General features: G+C 43.4%; 1 protein-coding gene across 8 annotated transcripts in view; it reads left to right on the forward strand.

The window, feature by feature from the left end:
* Nucleotides 1–15794, forward strand: part of LOC121680001 (A-kinase anchor protein 2) — a 100016-nt gene extending 84222 nt beyond the window's left edge. For 2 of the 8 annotated variants that reach the window (XM_042059134.1, XM_042059141.1), the window contains 3 exons: nucleotides 1624–4126; nucleotides 7532–7725; nucleotides 9870–11713. In XM_042059134.1, the coding sequence (XP_041915068.1) occupies nucleotides 1624–4126; nucleotides 7532–7725; nucleotides 9870–10091 (2919 nt within the window). In that variant the 3' untranslated portion in view covers nucleotides 10092–11713. Of the gene's footprint in view, nucleotides 1–1623; nucleotides 4127–7531; nucleotides 7726–9869 lie in introns of all 8 variants that reach the window. The other 6 variants (XM_042059136.1, XM_042059137.1, XM_042059135.1 and 3 more) reach the window with 6 other exon arrangements.
* Nucleotides 15795–18453: the final 2659 nt, after the last annotated feature.

Here is an 18453-nt window from a genome sequence, read left to right on the forward strand (position 1 = left end):
CTTTCATCCGTGGACGTCTTTTGTAGAGGTGCCAGTGTGTTGGTCAAATGACATGGCTGACTCCAGGTTTGAATAAGTGGCCTGTGAGTGGGTTTAGTGCCCTGTGTGTGACTGTGTGTCTGCATTGAAAGGTCTGGTATGTTTGTCTAGGCTTGTGAGACATATATACTGCAATCGTTGAGCTGCTCTTTTCTTTCATACCAAACAATGAGACAAATGAAAGCTGTTGTGATTCATCAGGCGTGCAGTCCGCCCAACTCGAGTGTAATTGTGTAACAAAGACGCAGTGCAGTCCAGCCAGCAGGCCATGTTTACACAAGCCTGGTCTTTAAACATGTCTTAAACGTTAACACAGTAGCAGACACAGAAGCATGTCTTAAGCAAGAGTGTCTAAGCAATGTGGGACCTCTTACAAGACTCCCGGCAGTTGTTTACTAGAAGGCTATTCTTCCTCAAGTCATCCATTATCCAAAGTATTGCAAAACTGCAGAAAGTAAGACTCCTTTTCAATCAGTGTAATTCTTTGGCTCGTGTGATTACAGTCTGTGGCACATGGCATGTGTGTAAGTGTCCCAAAGGTTAAATGCAAACCACTAAGTATTATTAGCGCCAAAACTTTAAAAGGGACACTCGTCACCATCCCCCATCTCTGCCTTGTCTGTTAACACTAACCACAGCCCTGAGCGACCCAGTTGGCCAGAAGTCAATATGCCACACCGTGTGAGTCATTGGCCTTTGACCCCTCATAGGTAGATGTTTGAGAGGATGGACAGGAACAGGAAATGAGGCCAGCGGCCCTCTTCTGTCTGTACCATACCCTCCAAATGTCCGTCTGGACGAATCTGGGGTCCTCCTCGGCTTGCCGTAGCCTAGTTAGCACTACTGAGTCTGGTTGGGACAATACAGAGGCCTACCAGAGGAGCAATAAGAGTAAGGCTGAAACTATAGCTTTTTTGAGTTTTCTTGAAAACTCCAAAAATATCCGAGTGAACTTGTGTTGTTTGTTATATTAATATAGCATTTTACACTGTTTGGTGGTTTTGTTCCATTTGATTCATTGAGTGGATTTATCTAAATTATTAACAATGTGTTTTGACTGAATGGATTTTCGTTGCTTTGTCCATGAGGCGAGGGAGAGAAAGAGAGAAAGAGAGACAGAGAGAGAGAGAGAGAGAGAGAGAGAGAGGCTCTCAGCTGCTCATAGTGAATGTGGTGTGGAGCAGTCAATGGCCACCAGAGACCAGGGTACAAACCACAGGGCTGTTTGCATTATTAACCACCCGGATCATATCGCTCGGTTCAGAGTTCGACATAGCCACGATCCTCACCCTCTTATCATGTGCAATTCCTGTATTATGCATGATAGTCCCACACAATGATTCCACCTATCCTGTGTGTGGCTCTCTTGCGTACAAATTATCTAAACAGCATTTATGTGTGAGTGTTTTCGAACAGCGTGGTAAAGAGGGTTTGCACAAGTGGTGAACTCCCAGGGAAGTTTACTTCCCGAAGAGATGAAAAGACTATGTCTGTGGATGTGCCCAGAATAGCAAGGCGCTTTCTAACACTGAACTCATTTCAAATTCTCTCTTTCTTTTCTTTTCTCTTCTCTGTGTCTTGCAGAAATCCTCCAAACCCCCAGAGGATGACAGTGAGCTGAAGAGAGAGAGGAACCTAAAGAGTGTCAGTTTCTTAGACTCTGTAAGCGTGATATCTGGAGGCAAGGACAACATGGAGCTGGAGACCCAGAGCGAGAGCCAGAACTGCCACACCGGCGCAGGCCAGAATGGCACGGCACACCAGGGCCAAACCATGGACACAGAGGTGGCTCAGGAGATCCGTTACCTTGATGAAGTCCTTGAGGCAAACTGTTGTGACCCTGCGGTGGACATGACTTCGAACGGAACCTCTTCCCCTGAGCCACGATCGATCAATGTTGACGGCAACGGGCCCTCAGTCGAAGTATCTGACGCGTCACCGCCAACTAATCATGGGGTTGTAGTGGAGAGAAGAATGCAGAGCACTTTTGTGGGTGAAGACAGGGACAACACCAAACCGAACGGGCACTCAGTTGTGGTCACTCAGGATGACAAGATGCTTGGGAAGCAGCCGCTGACGACCATCAAAAAAGAAGCACGCTTCGAGCTGCGCAGTTTCCAGGAGGAGAAGAAGCCGTCAAAGCTCTTCGACGCTCCGGCGGAGAAGGAGATCCGCGTGAAGAAGGTCCGGCCGTCCGAGGAGATCGCTGAACTCGAGAAGGAACGCCTGGAGCTGATCCGCGGCCAGGCAGTCAAGAAGAACCCGGGGATCGCCGCAAAGTGGTGGAACCCTCCTCAAGAGAGGACCCTGGAGGAGGAACTGGACCCAGAAAAGCTGGAGTCGCACAGGAAGTACGAGGAGAGGAAGCAGAGGAAGATGGAGTCCAGCCACGCCACGCAGGCGTCCCCAAACCCAACTGCCCCGAGCCCAACGTCCTCCTACACCCCTCCACCAGAGCCTGTGAGCAAAGAGGACATTGTGACAGAGCAGGTGGACTTTTCAGCGGCTCGGAAGCAGTTTCTGCAGATGGAGCACACGAAGCAGCCGGCCGCAGGCCCGAAGCGAGGAGTCGCTCCGCAGTTGTACTCTGCCAAGCCGTTCTCCCGAGTGTCAGAGGTCGCACACGTCGAAAGGCCCGGAGGTTACGTCACCATCACCAGCCAGGGGTCACACGGCCTGGATGAACGCTGTGATGTGACGACGGTAAAAACCGAAAGGATTTTCTGCAGCCCAGGAGATTCGCCCTCGCAAAGCATGGCAGAGAATGAGAGAAAGGACAGTGTGAAAGCCTGGAACGAGGAAAGTGACTTCACCTGTGCCCACGCTGTCATGACTTTGGTGAAGGATGAAGAGCCCGAAATGTTCCAAGTGCAGCGATCCTCAAACAGCTCGTACCACCCAGAGGAGATCGACTCAGGGCTGGACGACCTGTCCGTGCGTTCACAGGACACGACCGTTCTGGAGACTCTATCCAACGACTTCAGCATGGACAACGTGAGCGACAGCGGAGCATCTAACGAGACCATGAGTGCCTACCTGGAGAACTCTCTGGGAGACTACTCCTTTCCCTCCACCCCAATGGCCACCACGCCCATCAACGGGAAGTCAGAGAAGGGCACCAAATCGCCGGACAACCACAGTGTGTCTCTCTCTTACCAAGTGGACAGTCTGACCGAAGAGGAGCTGGAGTACCATGCCGGAGTCCTGGTGCAGTCTGCCATTGAGCAGGCTATCGCCCAGCAGAACGATGAGTGGGAGCCGAGACAGGCCACCCAGCAGTCGTCCCCGATCCCAGAGCGACGTGTCGAGGTGGTCGAGCCTGCTCCGCAACCTCGGGAACCTCCAGTCTCTCCTGTGCCTGCACCCACCGCTTCTCCCAGAGTGCCAACCCCCGTGGAAGAGAAGAGAAGTGCAGCCACCTCTCCTACGATCACCGTCCCTAGTGCCCCCAGGGTCTCCAGCATGCCTAGTAGCCCTACTCCTGCTCATACTCCTGCTCCTACTCCTGCTCCTGCTCATGCTGCTGGTCCGACACACGTGGGCCCATACAAGCCGCCCAGTCCTTCCCCACCTCCCAGCGAGAAGCAGGAGTTCAGCTACTTCAGCAAGTACTCAGAGACTCCTGCTCCTGGTCCGACACACGTGGGCCCATACAAGCCGCCCAGTCCTTCCCCACCTCCCAGTGAGAAGCAGGAGTTCAGCTACTTCAGCAAGTACTCAGAGACTCCTGCTTCTGGTCCGACAAACGTGGGTCCATACAAGCCGCCCAGTCCCTCCCCACCTCCCAGTGAGAAGCAGGAGTTTAGCTACTTCAGCAAGTACTCAGAGGCTGCAGAGCTGAGAAGCACAGCGTCCGTGCTGAAGAACCAGGACGTGGAGGTGACCGCGGGACCCTTTAAGCTGCGCTCCCGCAAGCAGCGGACCCTGTCCATGATCGAGGAGGAGATCCGAGCTGCCCAGGAGAGAGAGGAGGAGCTGAAGAGGCAGCGCCAGACGCGGTGCGTCCGACCCCAACCTGCTGCAAGCCACAAGCAGAAGACCAACAGCCTCCCCGCCAAATTAGTACTCCCAGGAAAGACCGCACCAGGTAAGGAATGACCAACTAGTCCGCTCAAAAGCATCAAACACAACCACAACAACAATCCCACATGAATTTATGGAGTCATGATGTACTTTAGAGTGTATTCAAATATACTACAATCACATTTCTCAAAATATAAATGTTTAACACTTCACACATACAGTATAACTACTCTTGAGACTTGATCTTGTCTATTAATCAGCCAGGTATTGATTTGTTGTTTTTTCAGTAACTGGAGTTGGCATTGCTAATTTCAATAGACATTCCCATGAACATTTAACCTGATGTTCAGTGGCAATTTTCAGTATTAAATGCCAATTTTTAAGGTTGTATTTATTCAACCCAGCCACAGCTAACATTATAACACTCCAGTGTCTCTGACTTCATCGGAGTTAAAACCTCTTTGTAAATTAGAAACACTTCAGAGCTCATCCGAGTTAACACCTCTTGTTAAATTATCCTGTTAATGAACTTTCCATGGCTCTCCCTCTTGTCTGTTATGGATCAACCTAAACCACTTATAGCTTCTCATGAAAATAAGCACTCACCTTTGCAGGAGTGAGTGTTGTGTGACAATGAGCAGAGAGAAGAAGAGAGGGAGGCAGAGAAGGAGAGAGAGAGAGAAAGAGGGAGAGAGAGGGTTGAAGGGACACAGATTACATCTGCACAAAATCAGCAACCCAGCGGGCTTTGGAAACGACATTGACAAACCGAACAGGCTCTCGTGGACAAGATGAAATGACCAGAAGCACGAGCTGGCAGGAGCCCAAGTCATTATCCTCTGAGGACGGGCCGCAGTGCGGATTACCAATGTACACAATAACATAGAATTGTTAATTAAGCCAGGGCTAGTCAGGCTAGGATAATAACAGTGCCTGCCTGCTCGCTCAGGTTCAGAGGTATAATTATCAGGGAGGCCCCCAGATGCTGTTTGTTTATGTCAGCCACTTATCGAAGGTTCTCAGTGCTAATGGGAACAATCATATTCTCGTCAGCACTACAAAATAGTCTTGAGATAATTGTCTTCGTAAATCTCAACGCTGGGGTTTCTTAGTCACTGATTCACTGATTTGTTTTGTTGTATAAGCGGAGCCACAGGCTTTTTTTTTTAATTATTTTTTTTAAAGGCTGACGATTTCTTTGAGGTCTTGGCCTTCGCATGCAAAGTCCCACTGTCCTGCAGCTGCCGCATGACTGTGTGAGTCAGCTTCGCTAGCTGTCGCTTCAAAGGGCAGTCAGACAACGGCAGACTGAGCCTGCACAGCTGAGCCCCTGGCCCTCTACCACTCTGCCTCTCCAGCCACACTCAACTTCACATTCCTGGCCTGAATGTGAGCAATGTTTGGGAACCCAGGTGCAGGTTATTTACCTAGGTTTATAAAGCGGTGGGTTGTGTATATTGCGGAAATTTAAAAGTATGCATCCTGCATTGCTGTGAAGAAGTGGAGGGACTTCAGTGGCGGATGTTTGCTGCTTGGTGACCATCTGCCACCTGCTGGCATTAAAGGGTACTGCAAGGAGACCAAGGACAGCGTTATACTTTTTGCGCATGTTGTATGCAAGAGTCTGAGTGACATAATTTTCATCATCTGAGTGTGTATGCTAAATGGACGACTGAGTGGACATCTATGTAACCTCAAAAATTGTTTTGTCCACTACGCTACAAGGGCTCCAACTCTGCATGGATGAACTCCAAGCAAACTAGTATAATAAGAAGACTTCTGCCACCTTGATGTCCACAGTTGGCACATTTGTAAGGGAGAATAAAGCCTAAGTGAGCAGTATAGCAGTTTTGTGAGTTATCTGTTTACTGTCAACACAAAGTGGCTCTTGAAAAGGACATTAAATCATGTTATGATAATGTATTGGTTTTGCAGAAGTGATTCAGTTGCTACAAGTAGAATTTAGAATTCCCATGTCATAGTTTTACCATGTCCTTTACTGAGATTAATAATTTATTCTCATATATCAAAACAAAATCAAACAATATTAATGTTAAATGGCTCTAAGGGTTCCTGTTACAATGTAATAACTTATAACAATATACAGCATCTTGCCTTTTGCCAGGCCATTTGATGGATCAAATCAATGTTATCACCGTGATCAAGTATCCACTGAAATCCACCTCCGTAATACCACGCTGGATGAATAGTTTATTGGAATGTGGCTAGTTCAAAGCTGGCCTTGTTCTTGGAAGACATTCCTCCAAGGCCGTCTGTGGCCGTGTCACATCTTTATCCTGCCGTCTCCAGTTGTCTCTGCCTGACTGGACTCAGAGTAGGGGAATTACAGAGCTGCAAAACCAGACTGCTACAAGCGCAAGCGCTAAGAATCAGGCCGTCTGTCAGGCTCACTGCCCAGGGCCATGTCAGGAGAGAGCAACTGAATTTGGAACTGTTTTTGGGGAAAATCCAGTTGAAGTCTTTTGTGGAAAATGTTCACTTTCAGTTTGACAACAGCCCTGAGACATAGAAGTGTTTTGAAAACAACTTCAGTATGAGTGTTTCATTTGTGTTGGTTATTTGGAATGGATTCTATGGACAGTTTCAACCTATTCTGAAATCAGATTGTATATTGGTCTGAAATACTCAATCACAGAACTCAGCTGGATAAGGAAAAATGGTTTTAACAACAGTTATCTTCTATCCCATAATCACCCAACCACCTTAAGGCCCTCTGATAAGCACTCCACGACCGCACCGCGAGAAGAACTATGTTGAACCAAAATGGAGAAGAATGTTCAAGCACGTCCACTGATATTATGCAAGAGCAGGACAAAGGAAAAGGAAATGACAAATAGCCAGTCATCAGAGCTACACTCCCTTGGATCTCAGCAGTGAGATGGAGACTGAGCTCAGGGGTAACCATCTAGAAACCGTCTTTATCGCCTCCCAATGCTGAGAATCCATCTGAGCCAGAGAGACATGTTGAGTCACCAGCGCCTGACCCACTCACCAGAAAGACTCGCTAAGCTTGCACACACCCCAACATTTTTAAGTATATTTTTTTTTGGGGGGGGTTGCCTTTATTGCGACAGGATAGTGAAGAGATTGACAGGAAGTGAGAGAGAGAGAGAGAGAGAGAGATGGATGGGATCGGGTATTGAACCCAGGACGGCACATGGACCCAAATATGGTGCAGGCGCTGGAGCCAGTTGTGCCAGTGTGCCCCCCCCCCCCCCCAACACACACCAACATTTGGCTCTTTTTGTCTCAGGCCCTTTTCCTGTTTGTCATTTTGATAGTGGAAATTACTGAAAACATTTTTGTATGCCACTGTATGTATATGAGGTCAATGTAATTCAGTTTTTCAATCATGTCAAAAAGCGTTTCACTCGAAAGTCTGCAAAAGCCAGTTGTTTTTCAGCCTGCACTTATAATAATACACTTAAATCCTACATGTTCTTTGCAGGCAAGATTGAGAAGATTCGCCCGGTCCCTCCTGCTTCTCCCTGCTCCTCCGAGGGGCCTCTCCCATCACCCCTCTCCGATTTGGGCAGCGATGACTCCGGGGGCAGCCAGCGCCCCAAAAACCTCATGCAGACCCTGATGGAGGACTTCGAGAGCCACAAGGTTAAACGCAGAGAGAAAGTTGAGGATAATAGTGTAAGTTCCCTCTACACTACACCACAGCAGCGCTGTATGTGAGATTAGATTTGGCCAATGCATAATCCCCATAGGATTACAGTTGTTATGAAGTGTTAAAGGGGAAATCCACCGATTTTTCACATAGATCTCCATTTCTTGAGCCAGGCAGCTACAGCGCTACACTCTGGGGGCATTGAACATGGGAGCACATGGACATGCCCCTCAGAGTGCCAGTGGCCGGTTGCACAAAGCACCTTAAGTTTTTTCCCTTAAGTATGACCCTTTTCCGGCATGAAAATTCTATAGTTTCCACGGAGATTGTTCAACAGCTGTAGCCTAGCTAACTGCCTTTGCCGCGATGCCGTTAGTTAACCCACCGAACACAGTGCTTATATCTTATCATTCATCTTACCTTAATATTATTAGCGGAAATTATTCAGGTAGCAAGTAAAACATGTTATATACATGAACTGAACAATACTAGTTGGCAAGTTAGAAATGATCCTGACTGTCATCAGTGCACCAACGTTTTGCCTAGCGAAACGAACCGAAGCTCATAGGCTAACAAGACATCCACATGAATTGTTAACGTTAGCCTACGTAAACCAAACAATAACAATACGGCATGTTTCTGATAGGCCTATCTATTTGACAGAGGAAGCATATTTTTATATTGTTTTGAATGGTCAAAATTAGTTAATAAACTTCATTTATCAGCATCAATTCAGTTAATAATATGTTTAAGGTAGAGTCAGATGTCCCTTAGGATTTTCCCCTTAGTTAGACTACTAAGGTCTTTTGTGCAACAGTTTAAGGGATTTCTTACAAGATAAGGACAAACCCTTAAATACTAAGGGAAAATTTGAAGGAACCCTTAAGGAGAAAACTTAAGGGTGTTTGTGCAACCGTTTTTATTTTAAGGGACCCTTAAATCAGATTTTAACGGAAAAACTTAACTTAAGGTGCTTTGTGCAACCGGCCACAGAGCTTTAGCTGTTGGCTGCAGCAACTCAAGATAGATAAAACTGATTGTTTTTGGGGGGGTTTCCCGTACCGACAGTACTCTGTGACCTCGAGAAACGGAGATCTATGTGAAAACTCTCCGGAGTTCTCCTTTAAGGCTTGTTCGAGTACATGAGTATTAAGAGAGAGCACAGTTAAGTAGGTGACAGTACTCTGTGCTCGCCGGAGTTCTCCTTTAAGGACACATGTGGACATTGTTTGTTTCCTCCCATTGACCATTCATGCTACATTGTTGCCATTCTGTTGTCCCCATAAGATAAGACAATGTCTGCAGTCACCTGAAGCATGTCAGCTTTTTGAGAGTTTTGTAGCATAATAAGATGAAAACTTTTTTAGGGTGTTTATGATTCCGATGAGATCACACAGTACACTTTCAATCCATGACTGCTGCATGATTATGAAATCAGTTTCCATTTCAGTAGACATATAGCAGGGTGTGTTTTGAGACTTGGCAGTTGACCCAAATCAAGGGACTTTCCAGCATTAGAACAAGTGAATTGAAAAGGCCTCACTTCTTATAAGAAGTCGAAAAACAGGATGTATTCCAATATTTGCCTAACAGGACCACAGAAGGGTTCCCTTTGCCACTTCAACATTCTGTTAAACAGTCAATAATCTCAGCTCCCTCCCTCAGCTCACAGCTTTAGGGTTTTTCTTTCCTTGAAACAGTCCACCAATCTAGATTTCTGGATAAATAAATACTTAGAATGAATAATGTCTAATAACTTCTATATCGTAATCTTTGAATAAAGTACAAAAAACGTAGGCACAAAAAACAGTGAGCTTGCTCCATATGTACCCTCTTGCCAGCCCAGCTACAGTGCATACGGAAGGTATTCACAGCGCTTCACTTTTTTTCCACATTTTGTTATCTTTCAGACTCACCTTAACATTAATTGAATCCATTTTAAGATGAGTCTGAAACATAACAAAATGTTGGGAGAAGTGAAGCGCTGTGAATGCTTTCCCTATGCACTGTAAAAACCAACAGTATTGCTTTCATCAGCAAAGGGAATTGTGAGTGTGTGGTTTGGAACACATGATTATGAAACAGGGAAGGCCCCACCAGGCTTGTCCAATTCTCTGCCCAGGGTTTCATCAGTGACTGACTCTAATGTTGACTCTCTCCCTTTTGTTAGTATGCCCGTTTAAAGCTCGCTAGTGGGGTGACATCTGAGGTACCTGTCAAAATGCTTCATTTGCAAGTGTTCGATTTCCAATCCATGCTGTTATCATTTGCATGTCCCCTTTCTGTTGTTGTTGTTGTTGTTGTTGTTGCTGTTTTTGTTGGTCTCATTGATGTTTTTGTGGTTTTGTGTTTTTTTGGGGGGGGGCCATTGTTGTCGATGGGTGTAGCATGATGCCAACGCTGTGGCACGGATCCGTGGTAAGTGTTGGTTGTTGCCGAGGAGACGGCGGCTGTGAGGAGCGCAGCGTCCGAGCTGTGCCCCCACTGAAACCCGCAGGACATGGCGTGGCGTGGCGTGCTTTAATGGCCTGCCCTAACCCAACACTGTGTTCAAAAACACAAGCAGAAGCAGATGTGTTTGCTCCTTGTCAATCCTCCACACACTGTGTTAAATAACCCTCTGCAACCCACCCCCCCTGGTCACTAGTGGAATGGGGCGCGGGGGGGGGGGGGGGGTTGGGGGGGAGTAATGTCCAGTCTTTTATAAGACAGAGAACACCAGTAGGTTTTGCAAATGTTCTTTCAAATCTTGGGAGATTCTTAAAAGTTAAAATTGCATGATTCTCTCATGCATAGTGTTGCTCACACAGCAGGTAGTTAATTTGCACCTTGACAGAGCTTATTGAAATCTGAACACAGCACAGTAAAGGTATAGTCCAACAGATCAATTCAATTGAATTTAGTCAAGTTCAAATCCATTCAAAAATTATCTCTATTCTTGAAACTGTGGGAACACTCTCCCAAGATAATGCCAGAGAGACATCCGTTTGCCACTGAACCTTTATTTACACGTTAGCAATTATTTTTGATCGGTACACAGAGCAGCTATAAAAGACTGGACATTCTGGTTCGCTGGAATTGAAAAGCACTGCCCTCGGCCTTTATGCAACACCTGTTAACAAACCCCACAAAGAGCGGCTCCTTCGGCTCAGTCGCGTGGCATGACAGCCTTTTCCTCTGTTGAGTTTGTGTGATATTGATTGAGTTCTATTTATTTTAAGCCTGTGTTCACTTCAGCTTGGATTCATATGAGTGAGTGTGTCCTGTGTGTGTGTGTGTGTGTGTGCAAAATGAGCAATCAGCAAACTGTGTTTGAGCATGTGCTAAAACCTACATGAGGCTGACAAAGCAATGGATGGTTGTGTGTGCATGTGTTTGGGTGTTGAGATTTACTGAGCACAACTGTCTAGACCACAGAGATCAGAATGCACCACTGCCTGAAACTTAATGGTTTTATATCAATTAATCAGAATAGACAGACATATAATATAGGCAGCTTTTAGTTATTCATTGACCCAATCAGTCTAATCTCCTTAGACACTGTGTAAGATTAGGATTCGGATTTGGTCCAAATGGTTTAAAATTTGTTGTACACAAATAGGTAATGGCCCTTGTAATATAATTGATGTTTGTAAGTGGCCTTGGATAAAAAACTAAATGAATAAATGCAAATGGCATTTCCATACTCACATATCTTTAGATCATAGTCACATGAAAAAGGCTGATTGTACTATTGTCGTTTTATAACTCCATAAAAAGGGATCCAAATAGAAATGCTCAAATATAGTTTAGAGCTGGAATAAGGCAAAGGCATTTAGTTCTTGTCCCGAAACTAAGCCAGGTCTTCTTTTGTCCAGGTGCTGGAGGCTACTCGGGTGACCCGTCGAAAAAGCAACATGGCGCTGAAATGGGAGGCTGGGATGTACGCCAACTTGGAAGACGGCGAGGAAGAAGAGGAGGAGTAGACACAGTGACACCCCCCCCCCCCCCCCCCCCCCCCCCCCCCCCCCCCAACATACGAGTCTGAGCTAATTAAAACTAATTAAAAATGGGGGGGGCATCTCTGGAGGACAACCACATTGTATTTATTTAAGTGAGGGGAGGGGGCTTCATATCACATGAGAAAATGATTGATGCTGCCGGTTAAAGTTGGACAAAGGGGTCACTTGCTGGCGTGGTGGTCAGACAAGCAGCCCGGGGGGGGGGGGGGGGGGGGGGGGGGGGCATAACGAGGGCCCCTATTTACCTTCTAGCAGGATCACTTCCTTTTATTGCTTCAGGATTCTGTTTGCGATTTTCTACTTGGTATTTTTGGAAGTGTGTGCAGAGTACGGGGGGGGGTGTGCTACTCGGAGCATGGGACATGGCTTTGGGTGGTATGCCTGTTGCTTTGGAGCTTTGGAGACATTTTTAAGATGAAATGGATATAAACCGACCTGTTTAGTCAACAAGAGGTCTTTTTAAAGGACTGGTTGCTATCAAACGCTTTTGGGATTTCCATGAAAACTGAAGAAGTGTTTCCTGTTTCTTTTTGGGCCTGAAGTGTTGGAGGTTTAATCGACATGGAATATCTCATATTTAATTTCACGCCACCCCACTGGCTTCAAGAATCTACATAAAGTATCGATTCGCTTAGCACATTTCTACTGAACCGAAAGGACTATATACATTAACATTGATAATCATTTTTATATACATGTTAAAACTATTGCTGCAGTTCTGCTTTCTGTTTTCCACTGCATTATTAGAATAGAGTATCTACAAGTTAATTTAGACTTAAAGGAGTAAAACGCATGAATTCTCTGCAACATATAAACAAGCAAACACAGTAGCACCTGACCTATGAAAGCAAGGCCCATGGAAACAGCCACTCAGCTCGTCAGTCAGTGTCTCCGCATGTGAAAGAGGATTTTTGGAGGTAGGAGCCTACGGGAGGGAAAGTCTGCAGCTGTGCCATTCTCTATTCACTCCTCGCAGGAAATGGGAGAGTGACCATAAAAATAGAAACAGGTTGTTGATTGATTGTGGATGTAAACAGAAGGGACTACCTGCTATTTATGCGACATACCTTAAAAAATGCACTTGACAGTTTCATGAGTGAGGAGTTTCTTCTATTAATTCAGTGTTTTCAGGGGTACATCGTAATTTGTCATAAGCGATCAGTGAAGTGCAGACAATCAAAGCATGCTTTCAGTTTTGTTTGAATAATTACAGTGTTCATCTGCCAGGAAATATGTCAGTATTATGAGACTGGCATTGGCTACACAAAGCTATAGCCAAGACCCAACAGACTTGGTCTCAATGCAATGTTTTAGTTCGTTGACTCATACACAAAGAGTCTGCATTAAACATAGGAGTTAGATGTCTTCATCTGGTGATACACCTGGCCACCATTTGTGGGCAACATTTCAGGCCAAGGCTACAGAGTTAGCAGACCAGCAAAGTCACATCCAAAGTAGAGGCTGTGAGTACGTGTAATGGTGCATAAAGGATTGCCTTATGTGCCTGTCGTGTGGAGGTTTTGTGGTTGGGCATGTAGGAACCCAGAAGTTTCACTGACCTACAGCCTGGGTAGAGATGTGGCAGCTGTCAGATGATTGCAAAAATAGGAAGAGCGAAAGGCAGAGAAAGAAAAAGAGTGTGTGTGTGTGTGTGTGTGCGGGGGGGGGGGGGGTATGGTAACAAGCATTATTTACAGTACAGTAGCACTTGGATAGATAGTAATAAGAGGTTAAAGGTTCCAGTGTGAGTGGCCTCTTGGTCTTGAGTGGATAAATGTACAAATTCTTTACTGCAGTGTGATTTCCGTGATTTTTTTGTGCATCCAGATCAGGGACAGTTCTGAAACCGTGTTGGAAGTGCAATCTCCCTGTTTTCAGACTGGAGAAATAAGCATGGTGGACAATGACATGATGTATTCAGTCATTAGCGTTCTCCCCACACATGTACAACCATAGGAATTCCACTACATACCCTGAGACATTCTCCTTTGTAAAAATAAAAATGCAAGAATTCCTTTGTCAGTGAGCATGTGCTATTAAATAAAATGTCCTTTTTATATGCATATAGTATATATATATATACTCCAAAAAGTATTTAATGGACAGCTGTTAATGTCCCTTTTTATAGGTATTTGTTGTAACTTCAAAATTAGAATGGCACATATGTAGTGCATTTCCCTCAAGGGAGGTACTGATTTTTATTGTGGCCTTTGAAATGAGCAAACATATTTAGTGTGATGTTATTAACACAAAGCAATTGAAAACGTGTGGGTGAAAGGTTGTAAACTGAACTACTCACACTTCAGTCCAGGAAGAGTAACATTGTGAGAGTACAGTATGTAGGAATAATTCAGCATTATTTAATAGTTGGTTTTGCTCAGAAGGATAACACTATTTTCTAATGAAAGGTATATATATACAGTCTATAAAGGTTGATGACAATTGCCCTCTTGTTTATTTGAACTGGCAAAGCAGTTAGGTAAAGAAACGGATATGATTCCTCTGTGTAGGACATACGATTTGTACTTGGGTTCTATGATGTGGAGAATGAATGGTGAACAGTTGCTTTTTTATAAGGAGATTATTATTTTGTTTTTATTTGTGCAGTGAGGACAGCGTACTTGTGGATGGAAAATAGTGTTTTTTTGTGAATGACAGGCATTTTAGTATTTGTGTATGCTTTTAAAACAAACAATAATTCTAGCACCTGCTAATTGCTTGTGTCTCACGAGAAGACCAGTTATTAGGGGGAAAAAATCATGCTTTCATATCTTCAAATCAGAATGCTAAGTTCTTATTGTTCATGATGAGCCCTGTGTGTGCTTTACAGAAATGCAGAGGCATCTTGCTTAAATTTGTGGCTCCCCTTGCGTGTCCTGCTAGCGTCATGCTGTATGTGTTTGACTGGCATAGCAAGTGGTTTAAAGTAGTTGGGTATTGCTTTAGCTATTGTAGAATACACAAATAGCACAATGTATTTCAAGTATTTTTGATAATTATTGCTGAATTGCTCCGTATTATACCATGGAAATGGAGAAAGGGTGAGGAGGTTTGATTTAATTATTGGCCAATTAAGATAAACCAAGTTCACTGCACTGTGTGTGATGATGGGATTGAAGATTTGTTTTATTTTGTTGTTTCTGGAAAAGAATAAGGTTTCATTGTACACCCAGTCAACTTGATTATGGTGAAATTAAATGTTAATATGAGTATAGTATTGCACCATCAACACAATGGTGCATTACTGTAATATGCTAGACATCACTGTACATTTCTGCAAATCTCAAATATGTAAATGATGAGGCAGGATGTACAGTCTAAAGAGACAGACTCACTGATGTATTTAATCAATTAGCATCACACTAGACAAACTGGTGGCTGTTGGGCTCCACGTTGTAATGATGGACCTTCAGTGCAATTTCATTTAGTAACCTACAGTACACAAGTAGACAAGTCAACAAGAAATTGACTCCAGACAAAAAAAGAAGCCTTAAGGTCAAATTGAAATGCATCTTATAACCACATGTTCTGCAATAGTGTGTTAAACTGAGATTATCTGAGGACTGGTCAGTTAACGAGGAGCCCAGGATTGGGGAAAGGAGCTAGAATCTCAGCTGCCTAAAAACCAAACGCACGGACACATACACAGTATTAAACCTGGATATCGTTCACCTACAGGGAGTGAACAGCACACTTTATTCCTCAAAAAAAAATTCTGCAGTCTGCTTTGTAAATGTAGGACCCTTCACAAAACACACAACACATGCTTAAAAAAGGATGCAATGCTGCAATGCTTTTTCGTTGTTTATAGTAATATTGAATATGGCAAATCCCAGCATAATCGCAGGCTTGCTCTGTAAGGGTCACCTCGCTGTGTGCCGTGTGTTAGGTGGGTCTTTTCACAGGAGAAGATACCAAAGGAGTACTGAAGAAGATATGGTGGCAGTGAATGGATTTCGTTCCCCTGTGTTAATATGTTAACCACTTGTATGTTCATATTCTGCTTATATTGTTTTATAATAATTACTGTAAGACTCACAGTTATACACGTACAGTATATAATTATTTTCTCATTAAAAACAAAATGGATAATTTTCTTGTATTTGCGTTTGCTTACTCTGTCAACACATTTTTTGAACAACAAGCAGTATCATCATAATTTGCAACAGCTGTGCCATGCAATGATGTCACAACTGAAATCATATATGTTTAATTAACATGATTGACTACTTATAATTTATACGACATGGTGTTAAAACTTCACGATATCCATTCATTCATCTATCACAAATACAGTGATGATACAAGACACTGATCGGTTGATACAGAAGATGTTTGGGTTACACTTTACTTGACAGTGTCGACATAAGAGTGACATGACACAGTCATGAACGTGTCACAAACAAGTCATAAACATTTATGACATAACACTTCTGTTATTAAGTGACATTCGGTTTTTGTCATAACAAGTTAGGGTTAGGATTAGGGTTAGGTTTAGAGTTATGGTTAGGGTTGGGGTTAGGATTAGGGTTAGGTTTCATATGTCATGACAGTGTCATGTGTTCATGACAGTGTCATGTCACTCTTATGACGATACTGTCAAGTGTTACCGATGTTTGATTAAAGCATGTGATACAGTAGAAAACTCCACAGGCCATTGACTGAATCTGTTTTATAAATCAACCACTTTAAGTATAAATACATGATGAAAATATATAACATTTATATAAATATATAACATACAACATTTTTGTTGATTGTGTCCATTATTGGGAATGTCTATATTGAACTTGAGATGTACATTGAGATGTAAGGTTATTTTGATGTGCATAATTTTAACATTTCACAAAACTTGAAATACAAGACAATATATTTTTTATTATGTTTGTAAATATGACCTCATTCATCTGTTGTGCCTCTGGTCATGCACCAATATGTAGTTTGTGTTATGTTAGCCTACACTTCTTTGCTAGTACTAACTTTTAAAAACTCTCTCCCTCTCTTTCACACACACACACTTTTATCCTGCACAGTGTATTATCAAATGTACGCTGTGGCTATAACTTGGTGCCCCATATTGCCTGAGAGTTGTAGTCATGGAGAATGGGCACAATCCCTTAGAGTCAAAGTATACAGTAGATAGCCTTCTTTAGATAGGCCAAATATTATTCCAATATTATTCCAATACAAGTGAAAGATGCTAGGTCAATTTCCAAAGTTAAAGAACCTCAGTACTGATGAAAATGTTGATACGAGAGCTGAATGAAGACCCAGTCAGACCAATGGTAGGAAAAATCAGGAACAGTTTTATTTGCAGTGACACGCATCAAAGGAATGACAGAATGGCTTCACCTAAAGATCCACCAGCTGCTCTAGTGAGAGTATTGGATTCAGAACTTATTTTTTTCTATATTCATAAGTGGTTTATGTCCTGATGCCTCTAAATCAGTTGATAATCTGAAAAGGTGGGGAAGAAAATCTAATATGGAGATCCATAAAAAATGGGATTATCCTTACCTCTTGGCAAAATGATAGTTTAGGGGATGGACAAAATATATTATTTTTGGCTTACTAGCTCTTGTTCTGATTGTCGTGGTGGTTTGCTCTTTGATTTACTGTGGTTGCAATTGTACACCAATCATTTGTAACTATTTTTCACGACTTCAGTTCAAGAAATCAGTTAAATCTAGTCATGTAGGCCTACCTAGCACCTGCTTATTTGGATCTGACTAACTTTGATGAAACAATTGTATAATCATATATATTTTGTGCATTTCCCAGTGGCAGTATTTGATGAATGTTCCAGCCATAAAGGCTGAAAAAGGGGGACTGAGAGAAAGTGGAATAGAGCATTATGTCCAATATTCCAATATGTGGTTTAATGTTCTGCATTTCTCACTATCACACTAAAAGTATGATTCTACGCAGGGGCGATTCTAGATCTAGAGCTTTGCTGGGGCACAGGCCCCCAACTCCCAATAGCCTACATTAAAAAAAATGTGCGCGCAATATGAAATAAATGGCTAACCCTAGGCTACAAGCTTCAAAATCATTATTTTCACTGTCATACTATAGGACCAGCACTCTCCCTCAATTGTTGTAGCAGCCACTATCCAGCAACATTCAAACACATAGGCATAAGTAGGCCTAAACTCACTGCATGAATTTAATAGGCTTTCCTATTAACACAAGGGAAGCTTATTTTTTGTCAAAATTGAGATATACTTCCCTCCCAGGCAAGGGTCCTATAGTCATCCTGGCAATACTGCAGTTCTTTGTAGCTTAAATAGCCTACTAAAGCCTTCATACTGACTTTTGGTGATAATTTCCAAATGTAGCCTATAATAATCTGCACAGAATCAGTCTGATTCTGTGCAGATTATTATAGGCTACATTTGCAAATGCAGCAAACTTATTTAAGTTTGCCATTAAACCATAGATCAAATCACAGCACTGGCTACCAACATAAATGTTAATGTTACCGTTAATGTAGGCAATTATCATACCTCCCTCATCCTCCTCATCTCTCCTCACTGTTCCTCTCCCTCTGCCTCTGTTCAGGAAGAATTTTCTAATGTCCATCTCTGAATAGTTTATCAGAAGGCTATGTTTAGTTTTACAGTAGGACAGCTTCACAAACAGTATACGCTACTTTTACAGGACTCTCTCTACAGTATACGTAAATCATTATTAATTCTCCGCATGTGTGCATGCAGCCTACGCATGGCGAGTGTGTGTGTGAGGGAGAGAGCA

Source organism: Alosa sapidissima, chromosome 13, assembly GCF_018492685.1.
Source record: "Alosa sapidissima isolate fAloSap1 chromosome 13, fAloSap1.pri, whole genome shotgun sequence".
NCBI classification, from domain to species: Eukaryota; Metazoa; Chordata; class Actinopteri; order Clupeiformes; family Clupeidae; genus Alosa; species Alosa sapidissima.